At 46.4% G+C, this 25,903-nt stretch overlaps 1 protein-coding gene across 5 annotated transcripts in view; it reads right to left on the bottom strand.

Annotated features, from left to right (window-relative positions):
• Positions 1–14,508: 14,508 nt before the first annotated feature.
• Positions 14,509–25,903, bottom strand: part of STRBP (spermatid perinuclear RNA binding protein) — a 278,568-nt gene continuing 267,173 nt past the window's right edge. For all 5 annotated transcript variants that reach the window (XM_068248150.1, XM_068248154.1, XM_068248153.1 and 2 more), the window contains one exon: positions 14,509–14,974. In XM_068248150.1, coding sequence (XP_068104251.1) covers positions 14,898–14,974 — 77 coding nt within the window. In that variant the 3' untranslated portion in view covers positions 14,509–14,897. The remainder of the gene's footprint in view (positions 14,975–25,903) is intronic.

The following is a 25,903-nucleotide window of genomic DNA, read 5'->3' as shown; positions in this document are numbered from 1 at the left end:
AGCAGCGTGGCTGTGATTTATGAGGGATTGCAGAGTGCAGGGGTACCTTAGGGGGGTTTGGGATAGCAACAGAGGCTGGGCTGTATAGGCAGATCCATCCTCTGTATGCAGATAATATTCTTCAAACCCACCTCGGGTTCTCTTTAAATGCTTCTATGCCTTTGTGCCCTCCCACAAGTTATATGAGTAATCTCTAGATTAGTGTGTGTCTTTAGCTGCTCACATATAATTAGTTAATCATTCATGTTTATTGCTTATAACCATATCCTTTTGGTTCAGCTTTACATTGTTATGGCGTGTAATTATATAGGTTATCTAGTTATAGCTAAAATGTGCAATTACACAGTACAAAGCTGACCTTTATGGTAGGTTTATATTGCATCTTGTAAAGCGGTGCAGAGTTGTAATGCTCACAGATTACAGTGTAATACTTCATATATCTGAAGTACTTTAACACTTTACTGCTTGCCCATGTGTGTGCAGAGGACTCACTAGTGTCTAACCCAGAGCAGTGGCATCACTAGCATTGGTGTCACCCGGTGCGGTAACTCGTGGCAACACCCCCCCCCCCTCCCCAAAAAACCCACACTGGCTTAGCAATAACTCCCATGAACCCCAAAGTAGAGGGGGCCCCAGGAATCTGCTCCTCCTCTTTATGTTGCAGAGAAGCCACAGTGGTGCAGAGTATATTAACCTGCGCCAACACTGCATAGGGGCTTCTGATCTTCCAGCCACACATTTTATTTTCTATCAGTACAGCACACAGAGTACCAGCTTACACTGTACATACAGGTGGTAGCAGAGATCATGTGCCATTTACGCCCTCCCACTTAGTGTGCAGGTAGCCATGTGCACTCACTACCTAAAGAGTAAGAGTATAGGTAGCTTTGTGCACTCCCCCTCTCCTGTTCTGCCCACCACCCTCTACAATAAGTAGACTGGCACCTACAGTTGTTAGCTAGATGCTCTCATCCGTTCCTCTCCTCCTTTTCCCACAGGACAGAAGAGCAGCAGCACCAACAGATCAGCTCACCTCTCCCAAGCTGCCAACGCGAGTCTTGAATTCCGTTCCGTCAGCCGCAGTGTCTGTGAGCATGTCTCTCTCTCCTGCCGGCGTCTCTCACATGTGACGCGCCGGCACATTACCGGCGAGTCACATGATAGGAATCGCCAGCTGGAAAGAGAGACATGCTCACAGACACTACGGCTGAAGGAGCGGAATTCAAGACTCGCTCTGGCAGCTTGGGAGAGGTGAGCTGATCTCCAGCAGGTGCTATAGCCCTGACTAGCACCCCTCTCCCCTGCTGCAGCCATATCCATCACTACAGAGGCTGCACACAGTGTTGCCAACTCGTCAGTAAGGAAAGTAGCTATTGGCTGTCGTAGAAGTCGGTAGATGACATCATCACTTAATTTGCATAATGCCCGCTGCACATGCAAGTTATTTGCAAATTCAGAAACCGAAAGTAAGAGACAATTCTGTCATATGGCTCGTAAGAGTGAGCATCTCCTGCTGTAACTGCAGCTTGGGGGGGGGGGGGGGGACTCCTGCGAGAGGACGGGCCTGTCTGTAAGTTCTTTGGGATGGGGGAGGGGCCGGCAGCGGCAGCTGCTGTGGCAAGTTGAGAAGAGTCAGTACAGACACATCAGAGTCAGTAACACAAGAAAAAGTCGCCAGATTTGTCGCTAGTCGCTTTTTACAAAAAATGTCGCTGGAGGGATTTGAGAAGTCGCTAAATATAGCGACAAAGTCGCTAAGTTGGCAACACTGGCTGCACAAACCTCGATAGCTAGTTCTCGGGGTGAGCTTCACCCCTCCCTCCCATGGCAACACCTGGTGCGGGCCGCCCCTCACGTACCTGGGTTATGACGTCAGTGATCACTACAGAGGCTGCACAAGCCTCGATAGCTAGTTCTCGGGGCAAGCGTCACCCCTTCCATGGCAACACCTGGTTCGGGCCGCCCCTCACGCACCTGGGTTACTACGCCAGTGATCCAGAGGACCCCACATTTTTTCGGTCAAGGGCCGGTGCTGCAACGAATTAACCTACACTGTTGAGCTAACCTACTTCCCATAGACTTTACTATCCCCTCCCCTTCCCGAACCCTTAACCCTCCTGCTTGCTTTCGTCACTGTATGAAGGAAGATTCGACGGGTAGGTTTCAACTTTGGAGCTTTTGATAAAAAGTTACTTTATACTGTGAGTAACGTCCCAGTGTCCAGTCTTTCTTTCTACGAGGGAGGTGAGTTCACCAACTTCCTCCTTTGAAAACAGTTTTTAATCGATTTTACTCTACTTGGCGCCTCTGTGTTACTGCTTTACGAATTTGCTGTATATAAACTCCTAATGATGTATTATAGGGAACCTGAAGTGAGAAGTATATGGAGGCTGCCATATTTATTTCCTTTTAAGCTATACCAGTTGCCTGGCAGTCCTGCTGGTCTATTTGACTGTCTGATTCACACCAGAAACAAGAATGCAGCTAATGTTGTCAGAATGGTAATATCAGAAACACCAGATATGCTGCATGCTTGTTCAGGATCTATAGCTAAAAGTATTAGAGGCAGAGGATCAGCAGGATAGCCAGGCAACTGGTTTTGATTAAAGGATACCCAAGGTGACATGTGACATAATGAGATAGACGTGTGTATGTACAGTGCCTAGCACACAAATAACTGTGCCGTGTTCCTTTTTTTTATTTCTCTGCCTGAAAGAGTTAAACATCAGGTATGTAAGTGACAGTTCCTGTCTGGGTCAGGACTAGAGATGTCCCGAACGGTTCGCCGGCGAACGGTTCCCGGCGAACTTCGGTGGTTCGTGTTTTTCCTGCCAAAGGCGAACTTTCCCGGAAGTTCGATTCGCCCCATAATGCTTTATTGAGCAGAACTTTGACCCTCTACATCACAGTCAGCAGGCACATTGTTGCCAATCAGACTGCACTCACTGCTGGAGCCCCACCCCCTTATAAAAGGCAAGGTCCTTGTGCCATTTAACTCACTCGTCTGCCTACACTAATTAGTTAAGGGACAGCTGCTACACACACTCTGCTAGGGAGAGTTTAATTAGCCTCTTGTAGGCTTATCCCTCCTACCCTTCCACCTTTCTACCTATTCCCTCCTACTGGAGGGAGGAGGGTCTCATCTGCCAGGGAATTACAGTATTTCAAAAGCCAGCTTACATACCGTGGCTGGGAATTGAACCCAGATCTCAGTGTATGGTAGGTAACTAACATATCCATTATACCACCAACACTACTAGCTGAAGCTAGCCTAGCATGTACCTTTTATGCTCAATCCAAAAGAAAAATTAGACAAGACAAATAACATTTATATCACGCTTTTCTCCTGGCAGACTCAAAGCGCCAGAGCTGCAGCCACTAGGGGCACACTCTATAGGCAATAGCAGTGTTAGGAAGACTTGCCTAAGGTCTCCTACTGAATAGGTGCTGGCTTACTGAACAGACAGAGCAGAGATTCAAACCCTGGTCTCCTGTGTCAGAGCCCTTAAAGAGAGTCTGAAGCGAGAATAAATCTCGCTTCAGACCTCATAGATAGCAGGGGCATGTGTGCCCCTGCTAAAACGCCGCTATCCCACGGCTTAACGGGGGTCCCTTACCCACCAAATCCCCTCCGTGCAGCGGGGGATCTCTTCTGCATTGAGGCAGGGCTAACCGCCGCAGCCCTGCCTCACGCGCGTCTATCAGACGCGTATCTCCGCCTCTTCCCTGCCCCTCTCAGTCTTCCTTCACTGAGAGGGGCGGGGGAGAGGCGGCGATGCGCCGCTGATAGACGCGTTGTGAGGCAGGGCTGCAGCCGTTAGCCCTGCCTCCAGGAGGAGCAAAATCCACAACCAAGTTGGTCGTGGATTTTGCAAGGGGGGATTTGGGGGTGAAAGGACCCCCATTTAGCCGCGGGATAGCGGCGGTTTAGCAGGGGCACACATGCCCCTGCTAACTATGAGCTCTGAAGCGAGATTTATTCTCGCTTCAGAGTCTCTTTAACCATTACACCATCCAGCCACTGCTTAAGGATTTGTAGCCAGGGATGGTCTTGCCTTTTGTGTTCAACAGTTGTCCAAAGAGAACCCCAGATAGCCAGGTAGATTCATCTCTCTCTCTCTCTCTCGTAGGGATGGTCACCGCTTTCCGCGGAATTGTATTTTTGAGCATAAATGGATTGAGTATAAATGGTACATGCTAGGCTGGCTTCAGCATGTAGTGTTGGTGGTACAGTGGCACTGTACCACCAACACTACATGCTGAAGCCAGCCTAGCATGTACCATTTATGCTCAATCCATTTATGCTCAAAAATACAATTCCGCAGAAAGCGGTGACCATCCCTACGAGAGAGAGAGAGGGAGATGAATCTACCTGGCTATCTGGGGTTCTCTTTGGACAACTGTTGAACACAAAAGGCAAGGCCATGCCTGGCTACAAATCCTTAAGCAGTGGCTGGATGGTGTAATGGTTAAGGGCTCTGCCTCTGACACAGGAGACCAGAGTTCGAATCTCGGCTCTGTCTGCTCAGTTAGCCAGCACCTATTCAGTAGGAGACCTTAGGCAAGTCTTCCTAACACTGCTACTGCCTATAGAGCGTGCCCTAGTGGCTGCAGCTCTGGCGCTTTGAGTCCGTCATGAGAAAAGTGTGATATAAATGTTATTTGTCTTGTCTAATTTTTCTCTTGCATTGAGCATAAATGGTACATGCTAGGCTAGCTTCAGCTAGTAGTGTTGGTGGTATAATGGATATGTTAGTTACCCACCATACACTGAGACCTGGGTTCAATTCCCAGCCACGGTATGTAAGCTGGCTTTTGAAATACTATAATTCCCTGGCAGATGAGACTCTCCTCCCTCTGGGAGGAGGGTCTTCCTCCAGGTATTAGATCTCTTGTAGAAATTTTTCTAAATTTTTAAATTCGCCCCCCCCTTGAAGTCTATTGCGGTTTGCGAACTTTTTCGCGAACCGAACTTTCCGCAGAGGAACCGAAAATCGGAGGTTCGCGACATCACTAGTCAGGACTACAATGTGACCCTCACCCATAAGAAATTACAACTATAAACCGCTTTCCTACCAGAAAATGGCTTCTCAGATCAGGAAAGAGATAAAAAGGGTCAAATAGTTCAAAGATTTTAGCTCTGGCAAACTTCAATGAATGTGTCATTGAGCAAAAACAATAAACCACTAAAAACTTGAAAAGTACATTTGAATAGAAAATAAACCTAGAATATCTTAAAAAGCCATTTTTAAGGAGAAGGTAGATAGATACAATTGTTTATGTCATTAGTTTATTTTCACCTCGGGTGTCCTTTAAATAAATAGAGCAGCCTCCATATACCTCTCACTTCAGGTTCCCTTTAACAATCATTTCCATTTACTTGTCTTCACATTCATTTAATGAATCTTAAAAAGCTGTGGCTTTGTAGTACTCTGTAGTGAATTATTTAGAAATTCCCCAGTCACATCAGATTTTTGCGTTTCAAACCATGTCCTGTACTCTTGTTTTATGAAGGCATTCGATCTGAACAGGGATTTCCTTGCAAATAATGGGGCTCCGCCACACTATAAGCCCTTTTCTGAGCACTTGTGATTGATTAGCTTTTTAAAAATTGCTTCCATTCATTTTCATTAAAATCGCAGTTAAAATCACATACAAATTGTAACGATTTTTTGCGTAAGTGTTCGCGCGATCACGGTGATTTTTACCATGATTTTAATGAAAGTGAATGGGAGCAATTTTTCAAAAGCGCTCAGAAGGCGCTAATCGACCACAAATCGCTCAGAAAAGTGCTTAGTGTGGCTGAGCCCTAAGTGTATTTATAATTTAAATAGCATCAGATTTTCGGATAGAATTTCAGTGTCAGCTTATTTAGAAGTTTACACCTGTACTGTATTTAAAGGACACCTGAAGAGAAAGGGATATGGACACTGCCATATTCATTCATTCATTCATTCATTTCAAACAATACCACTTGCCTGGCATCCTGCTGATCTTTCTGGCATCAGTAGTGTCTGAATCACACACCTGAAACTAGTATGTGGCTAACATATATTTTGGACCATAAGATTCACTTTTTATCCCCCAAATGGGAGTAAAAGTCAGTCCATCTAATGCTCTGAATGCTACAAACCACCCCCCTCCCCTTCCTCTATCCCTCACAGCAATTAAGCCAAACTCGTGGCAGCTCCTTCCTCCTCTATCCCTCACAGCAATTAAGCCAAACCCGTGGCAGCTCCCACCTCCTCTATCCCTCACAGCAATTAAGCCATAACCACGGCAGCTCCCCCTCTTTTATCCCTCACAGCAATTAAACCATAACCACGGCAGCTCCCCCTCTTTTATCCCTCACAGCAATTAAACCATAACCACGGCAGCTCCCCCTCTTTTATCCCTCACAGCAATTAAACCATAACCATGGCAGCTCCCCCTCTTTTATCCCTCACAGCAATTAAACCATACCCACAGTGGCTCCCCCTCCCCTAACCCTCACAGCAATTAAGCCATACCCGCAGCGACTCCCCCCTCCTCTATCCCTCACAGCAATTAAGCCATACCCGCAGCGACTCCCCCCTCCTCTATCCCTCACAGCAATTAAGCCATACCCGTAGCGACTCCCCCCTCCTCTATCCCTCACAGCAATTAAGCCATACCCGCAGCGACTCCCCCCTCCTCTATCCCTCACAGCAATTAAGCCATACCCGCAGCGACTCCCCCCTCCTCTATCCCTCACAGCAATTAGGCCATACCCGCAGCGACTCCCCCCTCTATCCCTCACAGCAATTAAACCATACCCGCAGCGACTCCCCCCTCTATCCCTCACAGCAATTAAGCCATACTCGCAGCAACTCCCCCCTCTATCCCTCACAGCAATTAAGCCATACCCGCAGCTACTCCCCCCTCTATCCCTCACAGCAATTAAGCCATACCCGCAGCGACTCCCCACTCCTCTATCCCTCACAGCAATTAAGCCATACCCGCAGCGACTCCCCCCTCTATCCCTCACAGCAATTAAGCCATACCCGCAGCGGCTCCCCCTTGCTCTATCCCTCACAGCAATTAAGCCAAACCCGCAGCGGCTCCCCCTCCTCTATCCCTCACTGCAATTAAGCTATACCCGCAGCAGCTCCCACCTCCTCTATCCCTCACAGCAATTAAGCCATAACCACGGCAGCTCCCCCTCTTCTATCCCTCACAGCAATTAAACCATACCCGCAGTGGCTCCCCCTCCCCTAACCCTCACAGCAATTAAGCCATAACCACAGCAGCTCTCCCTCCTCTATCCCTCACAGCAATTAAGCCATACCCGCAGCGACTCCCCACTCCTCTATCCCTCACAGCAATTAAGCCATACCCGCAGCGACTCCCCACTCCTCTATCCCCCATAGCAATTAAGCCATACCCGCAGCGACTCCCCCCTCTATCCCTCACAGCAATTAAGCCATACCCGCAGCGGCTCCCCCTTCCTCTATCCCTCACAGCAATTAAGCCAAACCCGCAGCGGCTCCCCCTCCTCTATCCCTCACTGCAATTAAGCTATACCCGCAGCAGCTCCCACCTCCTCTATCCCTCACAGCAATTAAGCCATAACCACGGCAGCTCCCCCTCTTCTATCCCTCACAGCAATTAAACCATACCCGCAGTGGCTCCCCCTCCCCTAACCCTCACAGCAATTAAGCCATAACCACAGCAGCTCTCCCTCCTCTATCCCTCACTGCAATTAAGCCATAACCACGGCAGCTCCCTCACAACAATTAAGCCATAACCAAGGCAGCTCCTCCTCTTCTATCCCTCACAGCAATTAAACCATATCCGCAGTGGCTCCCCCTCCCCTAACCCTCACAGCAATTAAGCCATAACCACAACAGCTCTCCCTCCTCTATCCCTCACAGCAATTAAGCCATAACCACGGCAGCTCCCCCTCCTCTATCCCTCACAGCAATTAAGTCATACCCTGAGGCGGCTCCCCCTCCCCTAACCCTTACAGCAATTAAGCCATACCCACGCCGGCTCCCCCTCCTCTATCCCCCATAGCAATTAAGCCATACCCGCGGCGGTTACCCTCTTCTATCCCTCACAGCAATTAAGCTATAACCACAGCGGCTCCCCCCTCCCTCTATCCCTCACAGCAATTAACACATACCCACGGCTGTTTTCCCTCCTCTAACCCTCACAACAATGAAGAGCAAAGCCCGACGGAAACCCACACCTGATCCTGCAGGTGGCATGATCCTCCGTTTACCTCCGCCTCATATCCTCCCTGGCGTCCTCACACCGTGACCTCAGCGCATATCCGCCATCAGAGGGAATAGGGGTGGCGGCCAGTATTGCTTCTGCTGGGATATATTTCCTCCCCTGCATGTGGCTGGCGAGTGTCCAACCTGCTCGTTCCCAGTGCTGAGCACCCTGGGGAAACACTCAATCCCCAAGCTGGCTCAGACTGTACCCAATCTGCAAGAAAGCCTTGCTGGAAAGCCAGAGGAGCTACCAGGATGAGTGGATGGCTGGTTGGCTGCAGGTCCTGCTCCATTGACCGCATACGGCATGGTGTCTTATCATGAGGGGTCAAGGTAAGAGGTAGGGAGAGGCACACCTTTCCGTAGTGTTTGGGTGCATAACCATGGATGTTGAGCCGCATCCAGGAAGCAATCCAATAGTAGAAGAAATTGGTTAGCAATTGTTTCGGGGCCATCAGGGGTCCCCTTCTTCAGAACAGTGCAGACAAAAAAGGTATTTTGGTTTTTTTTGTCTGCACTGTTCTGAAGAAGTTTTTTTGTCTGCACTGTTCTGAAGAAGGGGACCCCTGATGGCCCCGAAACAATTGTTAACTTGAGTGTTGACATATGACTGGACAATAAACTTTGCTCACTGAGAAGCTGGAGTGCTAACCAATTTCTTCTACTATTATCATGAGGGGTGCCAGCTAGCTCTTATCAGCGGGAATGCTTCTCCATGAGACTGCATGTGATCCCCTGGTAACGTCTGCTGAAGGAAGTACAAATCTGCCATGTGGGCTACTAATGATGCGTGAGACGACTTATTTATTATATTGGCATTTTGTGGTCAGTTTTATATACTTTTTATGTTGCATATACCACCGTATATATTTTACTAGATATACAGAATCAGAGGGGTTAGTGTACGGGGGTAATTAGGGTATCTAGTGGTCAGTAGGGGTTATTGTAGCTGGACAGTGTAGCTTACATAGAGCTTAGAGGGAAAAGGTCCACAAGACGCCCCTGCACCATAAACGCACCAGGTTAGTATTTTTTCCCTGTTTTTTGTCCTATAATTCTAGGTTTGTCTTATGGTCCGAAAAATATGGTAATATAGTCAGACTTTCGAGTAACTGATTTGCATACTTGTTCAGGGCCTATGGCTAAAAGTATTAGTCGGAGGATGAGCAGGATAGCCTGGCAATAAGCATTGATGAAAAATAAATCAATATATCATCCGTCTAAAAAAGTTATTAAAGGACAACTGAAGTGAGAGGTATGTGGAGGCTGCCATATTTATTTTCTTTCAATCAATACCAGATACCGGGCGGCCCTGCTGATCTATATGGCTGCAGTAGTGTCTGAATCACACCAGAGACAAGCATGCTGCTAATCTTGTCAGATCTTACAATAAATTCAGAAACACCTGATCTGCTGCATGCTTGTTCAGGGTCTATGGCTAAAAGTATTAGAGGCAGAGGATCAGCAAGACTGCCAGGCAACTGGTAATTACTTAAAGTGGACCTAAACCAAACTTTAATTCAAAATATTTAGTTGCACCACTCTGACACATACAAAGATAAAAAAAACACGCCGTCAAGCCTCTGAGCATTTCAGTGCATGCTTTTCATAACTAGGGTTATACAGGGGGCAGCCATTACTTCTGCGCTTGGTAGGTTTTAGATCATGGGTGTGTTTGTCTTCAGCTACCCCCCTTCACAGGGGCGTCATCTATATGAAATCTCACACAAGCTGAGATCACCTCTACTGTGACATCATCAGTAGCAGCCTGTATTTTGTTTTTTTATCTCCTCCACCAGTTTGCCGGATTCTGTCCCGTGAATATATAAAAGGAAGGGAGGGGCTCCTCCAATAAATGTAAAATATTTTATATTTGTCATCATGCAGCTGAAAAAAGGCTGCTATTTATTATTATAAGTTAGAAAATAGATTTTATTTCTGAAATCTTGTATTTTTAATTTGGGTCCACTTTAAATGGAAATAAATATGGCAGCCTCTATATCTCTCTCGCTTCAGTTGTCCTTTAAATAGTTTTGTGACTCAATACAGCACAGGGTCATTTCTGGCCATTTGGGTGCCCCAAGCAAGACACCTTTTATCTCCTTCAATCTTGTGAACTGTAGGTTGTACCCTACATTAGTCTTACAAGCACCAATAACAAATTAACCACTTGAGGACCCACCCTTTACCCCCCCCTTAAGGACCAGCGTTATTTTTTGTGATCTGTGCTGGGTGGGCTCTGCAGCCCCCAGCACAGATCATGTTTCATGCAGAGCGATCAGATCGCCCCCCTTTTTTCCCCCCTATGGGGATGGTGTGCAGGGGGGGTCTGATCGCTCCGGTGGCAGGCTTGTTGCGGGGGGGGGGCACCTCAAAGCCTCCCTCTCCTACCTGCTCATTCCCGGTGATCGGGGCTGCACAGGACGCTATCCGTCCTGTGCAGCCAGTGACAGGCTGTCCCCTGTCGGCGATCCCCGGCCGCTGATTGGCCGGGGATCGCCGATCTGCCTTACGGCGCTGCTGCGCAGCAGCGCCGTACAATGTAAACAAAGGAGACAAATGTCTCCTACGTTTACATTTAGTCTGCGAGCCGCAATTAGCGGCTCGCAGGCTATTCATGGAGACCCGCTCCATGATCTGACAGGAAACGGCCGCTTGCGCGAGCGGCCTTTCCTGATTAATCAGGGAGGCACCTGGCGACGCAGATCTGCGTCGCTGGTCCTCCAGCTACCACTTTGCCGCCGCACGGTATGAGTGTGCGGTCGGCAAGTGGTTAATAGGTTACGTATGGAAATAATATTTCTCAATATAAGTCTATAAAGGATATTTAGATAATTACCAGGAGTAGCTTTCCAGCCCAAAGTCACCAAACACACATACCAAATCCTCCCTGTAATTCTTATGAGGGGTGTGAAGACACTTTATTAAAAAAAAAAAAAAATTAAACTTTCTCCAAGAGTTAAATGCACTACAAATGTTTTTCGATGTACTTGTCTCTTAGGCTAGGTTCAAACTGGGGCGTCGCTTACCCTGTAAAAACAGGATTGCAAGACAACAGAGGGGAAAGTAAAATTGAACGTTACACATGCAATGGGATGCATACAGTCAATGAAAAGTATGCTTCACTGCAACTTTACAAGTGCACATTCTACTGCACAACATACATGCCTTGCCTTATGCAAAGGGATCCGTTACACTGCACTGCGCATGCCCCTATGTGAACGTACCATTACAGTGTAATTGCATTGTGTTAGCAATGCGATTATTTTGTCCGACAGAACACACCAATGTGTACGAAGCCTTAGAAAAGGATTATTAGTTTGACAGCTCAAAACTTCTTAAATGGTTTACTTTTTTTTTTACATGCTGGTCACAAGAAAAGATGCTTGCTCACTCAGTACCTAGCAATATAGGAGAAACCTAAATCCTCCGATTATTAGGCCTCTTTTCCACGGGCAGTTGCTAGACTGTGAAATGCCTCTCAAACCGCTTGTTGCTACCTGGTAACTGCTCACTGCTGCCTGGTAACTGCTTGTCGAGCACACAGTTCAAGAGGCCTTAGGCCTCTTTTACACAAGCAGTTAAACTGTGTGCTCAGCAAGCGGTTACCAGGCAGCAATAAGCAGTTACCAGGCAGCAGCAGACAGTTGTGAGAGTTTGAGAGGCATTTCACTGCCTATCAACTGCTCGTGGAAAAGAGGCGGTTGATGGGCAGTTTACGGCCTCTTTTCCACGGGCAGTTAATAGGCAGTGAAAAGCCTCTCAAACTCTTACAACTGCTTGCTGCTGACTGGTAACTGCTTGCTGAGCACACAGTGCAACTGTCCGTGGAAAAGAGTACTCAGCAAGCAGTTACCAGGCAGCAGTGAGCAGATATCAGGCAGCAATAAGCAGTTACCAGGCAGCAGCAGACAGTTGTGAGAGTTTGAGAGGCATTTCACTGCCTATCAACTGCCCGTGGAAAAGATGCCCTAATCTTGCAAAAATATCCTCTTGCTTTTATTGCAACAGAGTGCAAAAAAGCTTATTGTAACACACCAGTGCAAGCCACAGGCAGTAGACAAGTAACCATAGGTCCCAAAAGTCCATCAAATAACCTGCTTGTCACCGAAATTACAGGCTAAGAGAGAGCTAGAGTCCCAGTCGCATAGCTTGTGTCTTCCTTAAATCACGGTAACAGACAATCACCTAGAGCTGTTTTGTGCGGCACGCCCGTCTTCAAGCCAAATAATGTGCAATTTAGCTTGAAGATGGGCGTGCAACCCGAAACAGCTGTCTGTCACAAGAAGCTTTTTGTACACTGTGAAGCTCTTTTGCAATAAAAGCAAGAGGATGTTTGCAAGATTTATCGGAGTGTGCGGGTTTCTTCTATATTGCCAATTACAACATCTTGGCACCACACATATGAATGGGGCTGCGGCCAGGAATCCCTGCATTGGGCTGTACCTGACAGCTTGCTGCATATGACCTGCACACCAGTGTTGACTGATCATTCTGACCCCTGTCCACTACTGAAAGCACCTACAGCGGGGGTAGGTGAGTGTCAGACCTGGACCATGAAATAATGGAATAGGCATGAACTCCTCAAGAGCTCTGGTATTGTGATTCCACATTCTGATTAAAACTTACGGCTGCAGCAGGGGGCAGCTACCTCATCCTTGTCGCTGCCTATTGCCGTTGCACTCCACATTGCATTCCGTCTATTCAATGCTTCCTCCTTTAAACCCAAAAGGTGGAAGTATTGGATGGATGTGGAATGCGACGTGGAGAGCAGCAGCAGCTATAGGCCGTGTCAAGGGTAAGTGATTGGCCCCCTGCCGCAGCCTGCAAGTTTAACTTGGAATCCGAACGCTGGAGCTCTGCAGAGCTCATCCCTACAATGGAAGAAGGTGACCCAGTTTGTTGAATCATGTTTTATTTTGGCCTCTGAATTCCACAGATATTAGTTTGACTGAGCATCTGTAGGATGTGTTGGATAAACAAGCCTGATCCATAGATGCCTTACCTCACAGTTTATAAGACTTAACATAAACGTGCACCAAGATGTTTAACAGCTTATACTTTATCATCAGATAAACAATGTAACGTTTATTTCACATATTCCTTTAATATACGAGATCTTCCTGGCTGTATTGCATTGTTAAAGAGAGCCATAGGTGGGCTCAAAAAAAAAAAAAAAAGTATGCTACCTGATCCGCAGGGCTGAGCGGATCAGGTAGCCACAAAAATTGCCGCTCCTGTGGGCCGCAATAGCCCACTTTCACTTGCGTGACCCCTGGCTCACGACGCTGCACTGAGAGACTGTATTGTCTCTCATAGCGTGCAGGGAGACTGGGGGAGCGGCAGGAGGCGCGGCCAAGGGAGAGAGCTGCCCAATGGTAGCTTAGGAAACCCTGCAGGAATGCCCCTGGCAGGCGTTTTAAACAGGATATTCCTCCCCCCTCTGTTTACCTCCGAGTTAGCGACAAATCTTGTAAATAAACTCGGGGGGCTATAGCGTATTGGTGGGGGGACAGAGAGCAGCGGTTGGGGGACACAGAGCCATGTCATTAGGCAGAGAACATGACCAAGTCCCCCCCCCCTCCCCCCAAGATTGACCTCGGGTTTTCTAAGCCTGGACTTACTGCACACAAGAAACACAGCTCTCACTCGATAAGAGGTCGCTGATACGCCCCATTCACCCTGGAGCTTTGCGAAACATTCCCATTTAAAAATGTAGGTTTTAAAAAAAAAATGCATATGAAGTGAATGAGGCCATTTATTAACTGGGGCATTGTGTTCCCATGTGGTTACCAGGTGTAGAAACATGCGGTTTTCAGTGTGAATGAGACCTTATGACGAGGACGTAGCGCACAATGGTTCAATCTGGATGATTTTAGGCAGATTGTGGATCACTTGGCGGCCTCATTCAAAGTGGTACGTTGTGGAGCTGCGTTATAAAGTCTTAGAACGCAGCTTACTGCACTGCAATGCTAATCCTATGGCAAGTTCACAGTGCAACGTTAGCGTTGCTTTGTGACATATAGCATTATGGTAACGCACGGCTTGCAGTACGTTACCTCTAAAAGCACACGTTACCGGGTACAGGAAAGCATACTTTTCATTGCCTGTATGCTCTACTATACCTACTGTATGCGATGGTGACGCAGCGTTAATGTGCGTTACCACCTTTTTTTGCGTTGCAAAGCTGCTTTGTGACTTTAACGTCGCATTAAAACGCAACGTCTCACTGTGAATGAGGCCTGACAGAAAGGATTAAAAATACACCAAATATAGGACAAAACATTTTATTCTGTTATCAGTTTAATATCATACATCCTTCACAAATTTATTAATTTTACAGTCTCATACTTCATTTAAAAGGTATTTTCTGTAGTCTACATCTTTCCTAGGGCAGAAGGCCTGCTACCTCTGCTGCCAGAGAAGACTATCTATACATGGCTGTGCCTTCTGGCAGTAAAAGAGTTAAGTTATCTGTAAATGAGGTAACATTTCACAGTACAATGTTCTTCAAGTTTTAAAGAACTAAATTCTCTTTTTTGTCTTTTTTTTCTGTTAAAATAAAAAAGTAGGAAAAAGGGTCTTTACAAAGGAATTCCCACAATCAAAGAAAATAAGCTCCATTTCCGACATTCTGGACTGTCCTGTCCAATGTGTTTGTTAAAAAAACGAGTAATGGGGAACTGGATATGCTGGGAATTTCATAACTGGTAAGAGAACCATCCTCTTCGGGATACCTAAAAAACAGAGAAGACTCGAGTAAGTTCAAAGGTTCCAAGCATTTTTGCATGTATCAAATTTACAGGTTAAAGGGAATAAACTTAAAAAGTGAAACCATAAACTGAGACCCGAATAAGCAATACTGACTGTAAATAGACACCTTATTATGCAGATCAATACCACATTGTGCAGAAACAGAGGATCGTAGAATGTTTTTAACATGACTGATTCAGAGGTCCCGCACTATAAAACAATATCTTGACAGTATTTGTAAAGAATAGAGATACTAAGTAAAGGCAGAAGTTATGACGTTTATTATAAGGAATTCTAAGCTCAAATCTTTTACTAGTTATAGTCAGATAAATATACGTTGAACACTGAGTTAGGAACCTATTTGTATGCAGGCTTGCTCATCACGCGTAACCTCAGTGGTTACTCGTGATTCAAATGAGTTGTACTTGCCGCAGCTGAATGGTTGTATGCGGCGGGGTTAATTACCCAGAATGCCGTCGTCCGCCCTGCGTTTCAAAGGGCTTGCAAGCGACCTATTGGTCGCATTGCAAGCCTTGCTATAGCGCACTTCCTCCTTCCAGCTTGCGGCAATTACAACTCATTTCACAAATAACCACCGTGGTTGCTCGTGATGAGCAAGCCTGTTTGTATGACCATTCTCCATTTCATCATTTTGAATTTGATTGACACTTCATAGCAGTGGATTGCTGAAATGCAGCCTGGAACCTGACAGGAGATACCTCTGTCTGAATGATCCAGCAGCCAGTGTGCGATGAGGTTGAGGGCTCTTTTCAACAGGCGGCTGAATTGCATTCTCAGTGAGCAGCTACCAGGCAGCGGCAAGCAGTTACCGAGCAGCAGAGAGCAGTTGTGAGAGTATGACAGTCTTTACACTTGCTATCAACTGCTCGTGAAAAAGGGCCTGAGAAAGGAAGCCTAGCTGGAGAGAGTGCTTGCTCTTCCCTACCATAAGTCCCGCCCATGCAGGCTACATTTAGGGAAAATGAGGTTGTAAGGGTCTGTTCACACTACAAGAGGTTTTCTAAGCGCTTTGTGATTTTAAAAGCGCTTGCTAATGCTATCTTATAGCATTGCATTAGCAAGAGCTTTAAACATCTCTAGCACTTAAAAAGCTTTTGTGGTGTGAATCTGCCCTAAGGGCCAGTCCACACCAAAAAGCGCTAGCGTAATCGCAAACGCTCAGCGCTTTTTGAAGTGATTTTTCTAGGCGATTCTAGGCATACGCCTAGCGATTTTGTAATCATGCCTAGCGATTTTTGGAGCGTTTTGGTGCAGCGTTTTTTAATTTTTGTTACAGTAGAGCGGTAACTGAACAGCTTCTGTAACAAACGCTTGGAAAATCGCTCTGATCTAGCGCTTTTCAGAACGATATTCCACTTTCCTATATTTTACATTGAGGCTGAATCGCCTCAGAAATCTGCAGAAATGCTGCAGGACCCACGTTTGCATTTGGGAGAAAATCACATCGCTCTGGTGTGATCCATCCCATTCAATTACATTACAAGCGCTTTTTAACCACTTGAGGACCTAGGGCTTTCTACCCCTTAAGGACCGGCCACTTTTTTTCCATTCAGACCACTGCAGCTTTCACGGTTTATTGCTCGCTCATACAACCTACCACCTAAATGAATTTTGGCTCCTTTTCTTGTCACTAATAAAGCTTTCTTTTGGTGCTATTTGATTGCTCCTGCGATTTTTACTTTTTATTATATTCATCAAAAAAGACATGAATTTTGGCAAAAAAATGATTTTTTTAACTTTCTGTGCTGACATTTTTCAAATAAAGTAAAATTTCTGTATACATGCAGCGCGAAAAATGTGGACAAACATGTTTTTGATAAAAAAAACCCATTCAGTGTATATTTATTGGTTTGGGTAAAAGTTATAGCGTTTACAAACTATGGTGCAAAAAGTGAATTTTCCCATTTTCAAGCATCTCTGACTTTTCTGACCCCCTGTCATGTTTCATGAGGGGCTAGAATTCCAGGATAGTATAAATACCCCCCAAATGACCCCATTTTGGAAAGAAGACATCCCAAAGTATTCACTGAGAGGCATAGTGAGTTCATAGAAGATATTATTTTTTGTCACAAGTAAGCGGAAAATGACACTTTGTGAGAAAAAAAAAAAAAAAAAAAAGTTTCCATTTCTTCTAACTTGCGACAAAAAAAAATGAAATCTGCCACGGACTCACCATGCCCCTCTCTGAATACCTTGAAGGGTCTACTTTCCAAAATGGGGTCATTTGTGGGGTGTGTTTACTGTCCTGACATTTTGGTGGGTGCTAAATTGTAAGCACCCCTGTAAAGCCTAAAGGTGCTCATTGGACTTTGGACCCCTTAGCGCAGTTAGGCTGCAAAAAAGTGCCACACATGTGGTATTGCCATACTCAGGAGTAGTATAATGTGTTTTGTGGTGTATTTTTACACATACCCATGCTGGGTGGGAGAAATATCTCTGTAAATGACAATTTGTTAATTTTTATAACACACAATTGTCCATTTACAGAGATCTTTCTCCCACTCAGCATGGGTATGTGTAAAAATACACCACAAAACACATTATACTACTTCTCCTGAGTACGGCGATACCACATGTGTGGCACTTTTTTGCACCCTAACTGCGCTAAAGGGCCCAAAGTCCAATGAGTACCTTTAGGATTTCACAGGTCATTTTGAGAAATTTCGTTTCAAGACTACTCCTCACGGTTTAGGGCCCCTAAAATGCCAGGGCCGTATAGGAACCCCACAAATGACCCCATTTTAGAAAGAAGACACCCCAAGGTATTCCATTAGGAGTATGGTGAGTTCATAGAAGATTTTATTTTTTGTCAAAAGTTAGCGGAAAATGACACTTTGTGAAAAAACACAATTAAAATCAATTTCCGCTAACTTGTGACAAAAAATAAAATCTTCTATGAACTCGCCATACTACTAACGGAATACCTTGGGGTGTCTTCTTTCTAAAATGGGGTCATTTGTGGGGTTCCTATACTGCCCTGGCATTTTAGGGGCCCTAAACCGTGAGGAGTAGTCTTGAAACGAAATTTCTCAAAATGACCTGTGAAATCCTAAAGGTACTCATTGGACTTTGGGCCCTTTAGCGCAGTTAGGGTGCAAAAAAGTGCCACACATGTGGTATCGCCATACTCGGGAGAAGTAGTACAATGTGTTTTGGGGTGTATTTTTACACATACCCATGCTGGGTGGGAGAAATACCTCTGTAAATGGACAATTGTGTGTAAAAAAATCTAAAGATTGTCATTTACAGAGGTATTTCTCCCACCCAGCATGGGTATGTGTAAAAATACACCACAAAACACATTATACTACTTCTCCCGAGTACGGCGATACCACATGTGTGGCACTTTTTTGCACCCTAACTGCACTAAGGGGCCCAAAGTCCAATGAGTAACTTTAGGATTTCACAGGTCATTTTTGTTTCAAGACTACTCCTCGCGGTTTAGGGCCCCTAAAATGCCAGGGCAGTATAGGAACCCCACTAATGACCCCATTTTAGAAAGAAGACACCCCAAGGTATTCCGTTAGGAGTATGGTGAGTTCATAGAAGTTTTTATTTTTTTGTCACAAGTTAGCGGACATTGATTTTAATAGCGGAAAATGACACTTTGTGAAAAAAAACTATTAAAATCAATGTCCGCTAACTTGTGACAAAAAAATAAAAACTTCTATGAACTCACCATACTCCTAACGGAATACCTTGGGGTGTCTTCTTTCTAAAATGGGGTCATTAGTGGGGTTCCTATACTGCCCTGGCATTTTAGGGGCCCTAAACCGCGAGGAGTAGTCTTGAAACAAAAATGACCTGTGAAATCCTAAAGTTACTCATTGGACTTTGGGCCCCTTAGTGCAGTTAGGGTGCAAAAAAGTGTCACACATGTGGTACCGCCGTACTCAGGAAAAGTAGTATAATGTGTTTTGGGGTGTATTTTTACACATACCCATGCTGGGTGGGAGAAATTTCTATGTAAATGGACAATTGTGTGTAAAAAAATCAAACAATTGTCATTTACAGAGATATTTCTCCCACTTAGCATGGGTATGTGTAAAAATACACCCCAAAACGCATTATACTACTTCTCCTGAGTACGGCGGTACCACATGTGTGGCACTTTTTTACACCCTAAGTACGCTAAGGGGCCCAAAGTCCAATGAGTACCTTTAGGATTTCACAGGTCATTTTGCGACATTTGGTTTCAAGACTACTCCTCACGGTTTAGGGCCCCTAAAATGCCAGGGCAGTATAGGAACCCCACAAATGACCCCATTCTAGAAAGAAGACACCCAAAGGTATTCCGTACGGAGTATGGTGAGTTCATAGAAGATTTTATTTTTTGTCACAAGTTAGCGGAAAATGACACTTTGTGAAAAAAAACTAACTTGTGACAAAAAATAAAATCTTCTATGAACTCACCATACTCCGTACGGAATACCTTTGGGTGTCTTCTTTCTAGAATGGGGTCATTTGTGGGGTTCCTATACTGCCCTGGCATTTTAGGGGCCCTAAACCGTGAGGAGTAGTCTTGAAACCAAATGTCACAAAATGACCTGTGAAATCCTAAAGGTACTCATTGGACTTTGGGCCCCTTAGCGTACTTAGGGTGTAAAAAAGTGCCAAACATGTGGTACCGCCGTACTCAGGAGAAGTAGTATAATGCGTTTTGGGGTGTATTTTTACACATACCCATGCTAAGTGGGAGAAATATCTCTGTAAATGACAATTGTTTGATTTTTTTACACACAATTGTCCATTTACATAGAAATTTCTCCCACCCAGCATGGGTATGTGTAAAAATACACCCCAAAACACATTATACTACTTTTCCTGAGTACGGCGGTACCACATGTGTGACACTTTTTTGCAGCCTAGGTGCGCTAAGGGGCCCAACGTCCTATTCACAGATCATTTTGAAGCATTTGTTTTCTAGACTACTCCTCGCGGTTTAGGGGCCCTAAAATGCCAGGGCAGTATAGGAACCCCACAAGTGACCCCATTTTAGAAAGAAGACACCCCAAGGTATTCTGTTAGGTGTATGGCGAGTTCATAGAAGATTTTATTTTTTGTCACAAGTTAGTGAAAAATGACACTTTGGGAAAAAAAACCAATAAAAATTAATTTCCGCTAACTTTTGACAAAAAATAAAATCTTCTATGAACTCGTCATACACCTAACAAAATACCTTGGGGTGTCTTTTTCTAAAATGGGGTCACTTGTGGGGTTCCTATACCGCCCTGGCATTTTACAGGCCCAAAACCGTGAGTAGTCTGGAAACCAAATGTCTCAAAATGACTGTTCAGGGGTATAAGCATCTGCAAATTTTGATGACAGGTGGTCTATGAGGGGGCGAATTTTGTGGAACCGGTCATAAGCAGGGTGGCCTTTTAGATGACAGGTTGTATTGGGCCTGATCTGATGGATAGGAGTGCTAGGGGGGGTGACAGGAGGTGATTGATGGGTGTCTCAGGGGGTGGTTAGAGGGGAAAATAGATGCAATCAATGCACTGGGGAGGTGATCGGAAGGGGGTCTGAGGCGGATCTGAGGGTTTGGCCGAGTGATCAGGAGCCCACACGGGGCAAATTGGGGCCTGATCTGATGGGTAGGTGTGCTAGGGGGTGACAGGAGGTGATTGATGGGTGTCTCAAGGTGTGATTAGAGGGGGGAATAGATGCAAGCAATGCACTGGCGAGGTGATCAGGGCTGGGGTCTGAGGGCATTCTGAGGGTGTGGGCGGGTGATTGAGTGCCCTAGGGGCAGATAGGGGTCTAATCTGATAGGTAGCATTGACAGGGGGTGATTGATGGGTAATTAGTGGGTGTTTAGGGTAGAGAATAGATGGAAACACTGCGCTTGGGTGGTGATCTGATGTCGGATCTGCAGGCGATCTATTGGTGTGGGTGGGTGATCAGTTTGCCCGCAAGGGGCAGGTTAGGGGCTGATTGATGGGTGGCAGTGACAGCGGGTGATTGATGGGTGGCAGTGACAGGGGGTGATTGATGGGTGGCAGTGACAGGGGGTGATTGATGGGTGATAGGTGATTGGCAGGTGATTGACAGGTGATCAGTGGGTTATTACAGGGAAGGACAGATGTAAATATTGCACTGGCGAATTGATAAGGGGGGGTCTGAGGGCAATCTGAGCGTGTAGGCGGGTGATTGGGTGCCCGCAAGGGGCAGATTAGGGTATGATCTGATGGGTAACAGTGACAGGTGGTGATAGGGGGTGATTGATGGGTAATTAGTGGGTGTTTAGAGGAGAGAATAGATGTAAACGCTGCGCTTGGGTGGTGATCTGATGTCGGATCTGCGGGCGATCTATTTGTGTGGGTGGGTGATCAGATTGCCCGCAAGGGGCAGGTTAGGGGCTGATTGTTGGGTGGCAGTGACAGGGGGTGATTGATGGGTGATAGGTGATTGGCAGGTGTTTGACAGGTGATCAGTGGGTTATTACAGGGAAGGACAGATGTAATTAATGCACTGGCGAATTGATAAGGGGGGGTCAGAGGGCAATCTGAGCGTGTGGGCGGGTGATTGGGTGCCCGCAAGGGGCAGATTAGGGTCTGATCTGATAGGTAAAAGTGACAGGTGGTGATAGGGGGTGATTGATGGGTGATTGATGGGTAATTAGTGGGTGTTTAGAGGAGAGAATAGATGTAAACAATGGATTTGGGAGGTGATCTGATGTCGGATCTGCGGGCGATCTATTGGTGTGGGGGGGTGATCAGATTGCCCGCAAGGGGCAGGTTAGGGGCTGATTGATGGGTGGCAGTGACAGGGGGTGATTGATGGGTGATTGACAGGCGATTGACAGGTGATCAGGGGGGATAGATGCATACAGTACATGGGGGGGGGGGGTCTGGGGAGAATCTGAGGGGTGGGGGGGGGGTGATCAGGAGGGAGCAGTGGGCAGGGGGGGGGATAAAAAAAAAATAGCGTTGACAGATAGTGACAGGGAGTGATTGATGGGTGATTAGGGGGGTGATTGGGTGCAAACAGGGGTCTGGGGGGTGGGCAGGGGGGGGTCTGATGGGTGCTGTGGGCGATCTGGGGCAGGGGGGGTAAAAAATCAGTGTGCTTGGTGCAGACTAGGGTGGCTGCAGCCTGCCCTGGTGGTCCCTCGGACACTGGGACCACCAGGGCAGGAGGCAGCCTGTATAATACACTTTGTAAACATTACAAAGTGTATTATACACTTTGTATGCGGCGATCGTCGGGTTAACATCCCGCCGGCGCTTCCGTATGGCCGGCGGGATGTTGCGGCGGGTGAGCGGCGCCAGGCGGAGGATCGCTTCACGGATGACGCGATCGCTCCACCCATGCCCCTACAAGGACCGCCGCCAATTGTCAATACGGCGGTCCTTGCGGGGTGCACTTCCCGGCCGCCAATTGTCAATACGGCGGTCGGGAAGTGGTTAAAGTACTGGCATTTTTAAAAGTGCTCAGAAGCGTTCTTGGTGTGCACCAGCCCTAAGACTGCAGAGTATAGATCATTACCACCGTTTTACATTTCCTCTGGTTTTTTTTAGGCATTTTGTTTCTAGAGGGTTGGACTATGAGATGCAAATAGTTGATGCAGGATTGAAAATGGGCCAATTAAATTTCACCTTGGCAGGATTTCATTGGTCCATTTCAAGCTGCATAAATGTACATACAAGATTTGCATAATCCCAGGGCCGGATTTAAGGCAAGGCCACCTAGGCCATGACCTAGGGCACCACAGGAGCAAGGGCACCAAAGCAGCAGCCTAAACTGGTGCAAGCTTGCAAATGCTGCAATGCAGGGAGATCAGGCGAGCGCCTGATCGTGGTGCTCTGCTGCTAGCCGCCTGTGCAGCAGCCACCTTGCTCTCTGTGCACTTGCATTGTGGCCGGCGGCTATGGACTCGGGCAGCCTTGGAGATGGAAAGAAAGATGAAGCTTCTGCACTGGAGATGAGCGGAGAAATGAGTGACACTGATGGCTGCTGCGGTGTGAAGGTGAGCTGGCTACCTATACTGAAAGGTGGGAATAGGAGGTATTAAAGGACCTCTACCGCAAATCATTTAATTTTCAGCCATCTCACAGTAGAGCCACTCATTAGCTGCTCGTTATCTCTGTCAGACACTCAGTGAAAGGATGAAGGAGAGGGAGAGAGCTGCTCATTGCACAGCAGAGTCTGCGCTGATAGCTGTCTCCCTCAAAGCCTGCTGATGCTTGAGTGCGGGGGGGGGGTCCTTGGCTGTCACATGTCACGATGGGGGAAGGGCAGCAGGTGAGCTGTACAGTGCAGTTTTCGGCAGTTGATAAAAGCAGGGCTAAACCATCTTTTTTTTTTTTTCCCCAAAACCTGACAAGGCTCCCCCTGCTGTTAGGCCTGGTGCACACCAAAAACCGCTAGCAGATCCGCAAAATGCTAGCAGATTTTAAAACGCTTTTTCTTCTTTTTCTGTAGCGTTTCAGCTAGCGTTTTGCGGTTTTGTGCAGCGGTTTTGGTGTAGTAGATTTCATGTATTGTTACAGTAAAGCTGTTACTGAACAGCTACTGTAACAAAAACCGCCTGGCAAACCGCTCTGAAGTGCCGTTTTTCAGAGCGGTTTGCGTTTTTCCTATACTTAACATTGAGGCAGAAACGCATCCGCAATCCAAAATCTGCTGCAGCCCGGGAGTATGAGTTTCTGCAAAACGCCTCCCGCTCTGGTGTGCACAAGCCCATTGAAATACATTACCCTAGCGGATCCGCACCCGCAGGCGGATCGCAAACCGCTGCGGAAACGCTCTGCTGTGCACTAGGCCTTACTGCTGGTGTCAAAAGTCCGTCAGCGTTTTGTCAGGCACTGACGGCCACAGATTAAAGTGATCTATGTAAAATTAAAGGGCCAACACACACACACACACACACACACACACACACACACACACACACACACACACACACACACACACACACACACACACACACACACACACACACACACACACACACACACACACACACACACACACACACACACACAAAAACTAAGGAAGGCTTCTATATGCTTATTATATCTACTGTGAGATGGCTGACAATTAAATGATTTGCGGTAGTGGTCCTCTAAGGGACTCCTCTGGCTACCTATACTGAAGGAAAAAGGGGGAGGGGTCACCTGGCTACCTATACTGGAGGGAAGGGGGGAGGGGTCATCTCGCTACTTATACTGAAGCGGGGTGGCTGGTGACAGTGGCCTTGGGCGGTAAAGAGTACAAATCCGGCCCTGCATAATCCTGCATCAACTCAGAATGATTTGCTCATTGATTACCCATATTTTTCTGTTTGACCTCCTGGCGTTATGATTATTTCCAGATTTACGGCCAGCCGTGCAATTTTTTCACAACATTTTAGACTCATGTCATACTGCGTCTACCCTTTGGAATTCCCTCCCACACCCAGTGAAGACGGCCCCATTCCTGGAGTAATTCAAATCCAGACTGAAAAGCCACCTGTTTAAGTTGCCATTTGTGCACTTAAAAAAAAAACCTTCTTCAGTACCACAATTTACCAATAAACCAATTACCGGTCTGAGCCATGCTTATGTGCTTGGAGTCCTACAGGTGAAAAGCGCTTTACAAATGTTATTTGTTGTTGTTGCTGTATCCGGGGTTACAACAAGATAAGGATGTGTTAATAGAAAAGGCTTATAAATCAGTGACAGTTGGTTATAAGAAGTAATCACAAGGGCCCGTTTCCACTTGTGCGTTGCGATTCCCGTGCGGAAAACGCATGTGCGATTTCCCATGCGGATGCGTTTTTCCATGCAATTTCGCATGCGTTTTGTGGTCAAGCGTTTTTAACCATGTCAATGCTGGTGTGCTTTTTACATTGTTTTTACAAAAAAACGCTTAGAAAAACACATGGCAAAAACGCATGCGTTTTTCCTATTACACTGTATGCAATTCACGGTGTGCGAATTCTGATGGCTCTGCCGTGCAGATTTTTTCTGCACAGAAAAACGCTAAGAAATCCTGACAAGTGGAAACAGTCCCATCCACTTGTATTGGTTATGCGAATCTGCATGCAGAAAACGCATGCAGATTCGCTCTAGTGGAAACGGGCCCTAAAACAAAACCTTTTTCTCTGTGTATCCCAGTGAACAGTGAAGGGTCAGTAGTGGAATGATTTGTAGGTGGCATGGCTTGTCTCCTGGCATGCCCTCCCCTCAGGACTGCTCCCATACCAGTGTCTGCACAGCATTCATTGTTGCTGCACTCCATATTATGCAAAACACAGGAATCACAAGCCTGCCCCCTGATTGCCTCAGTCATTCTCAAGGTATTGAATCAGTGAACTAAATAATGCACAAAGCTGATGACCTGAGAGTGTGGGAAGAACACTGGGATGAAAGAATGGAGCAGCGGTTGTAAATGCATATCGATTCTCTTTACTCCCAGATTCCCAACAGGAGCTCCATTCAAAAGATAAATAGGATTATTTTTAAGTTTCATGTTTCTGACAAAGCAAGCTTCGATACAATCCAAAATTGCTTTACTCTGCAATACGATAGTAATTACAATTGCTGTAGAAATATGCACTTGGCTGATTGCTTTTATGCCGTCTTGCACTGAAATCTTATTGGGGAAAAATGTAAATTTTGTTAATCTGTCTGAAGTGCTGAAAAAGAAGAAATCTCACTTTGCTGTAAAGCCATGAAGACACCTTCAAAACGTTTGACGTTTGTTAGGCCCCCTTTTCCACGGAAGGCTTAGGGCCCGTTTCCACTACTGCGGAAACCGGGCCGAATTCAGAGAGTTGCCCCACAGGCGAACCGCGTGGAGAAACTCTGGCATAGGAAACTATGGCGCCGTCAGTTTCCGTGCGGGAGGCTGCGAATCCCATAGCCGTGCATGGCACGGCTTCTGGGATTTGTCAGCGTTCCCGC

Source organism: Hyperolius riggenbachi, chromosome 8 (genome assembly GCF_040937935.1).
Source record: "Hyperolius riggenbachi isolate aHypRig1 chromosome 8, aHypRig1.pri, whole genome shotgun sequence".
NCBI lineage: Eukaryota > Metazoa > Chordata > Amphibia > Anura > Hyperoliidae > Hyperolius > Hyperolius riggenbachi.
Note: the sequence above shows the minus strand (reverse complement) of the source record. Positions and strands in the feature narration are given on the sequence as shown.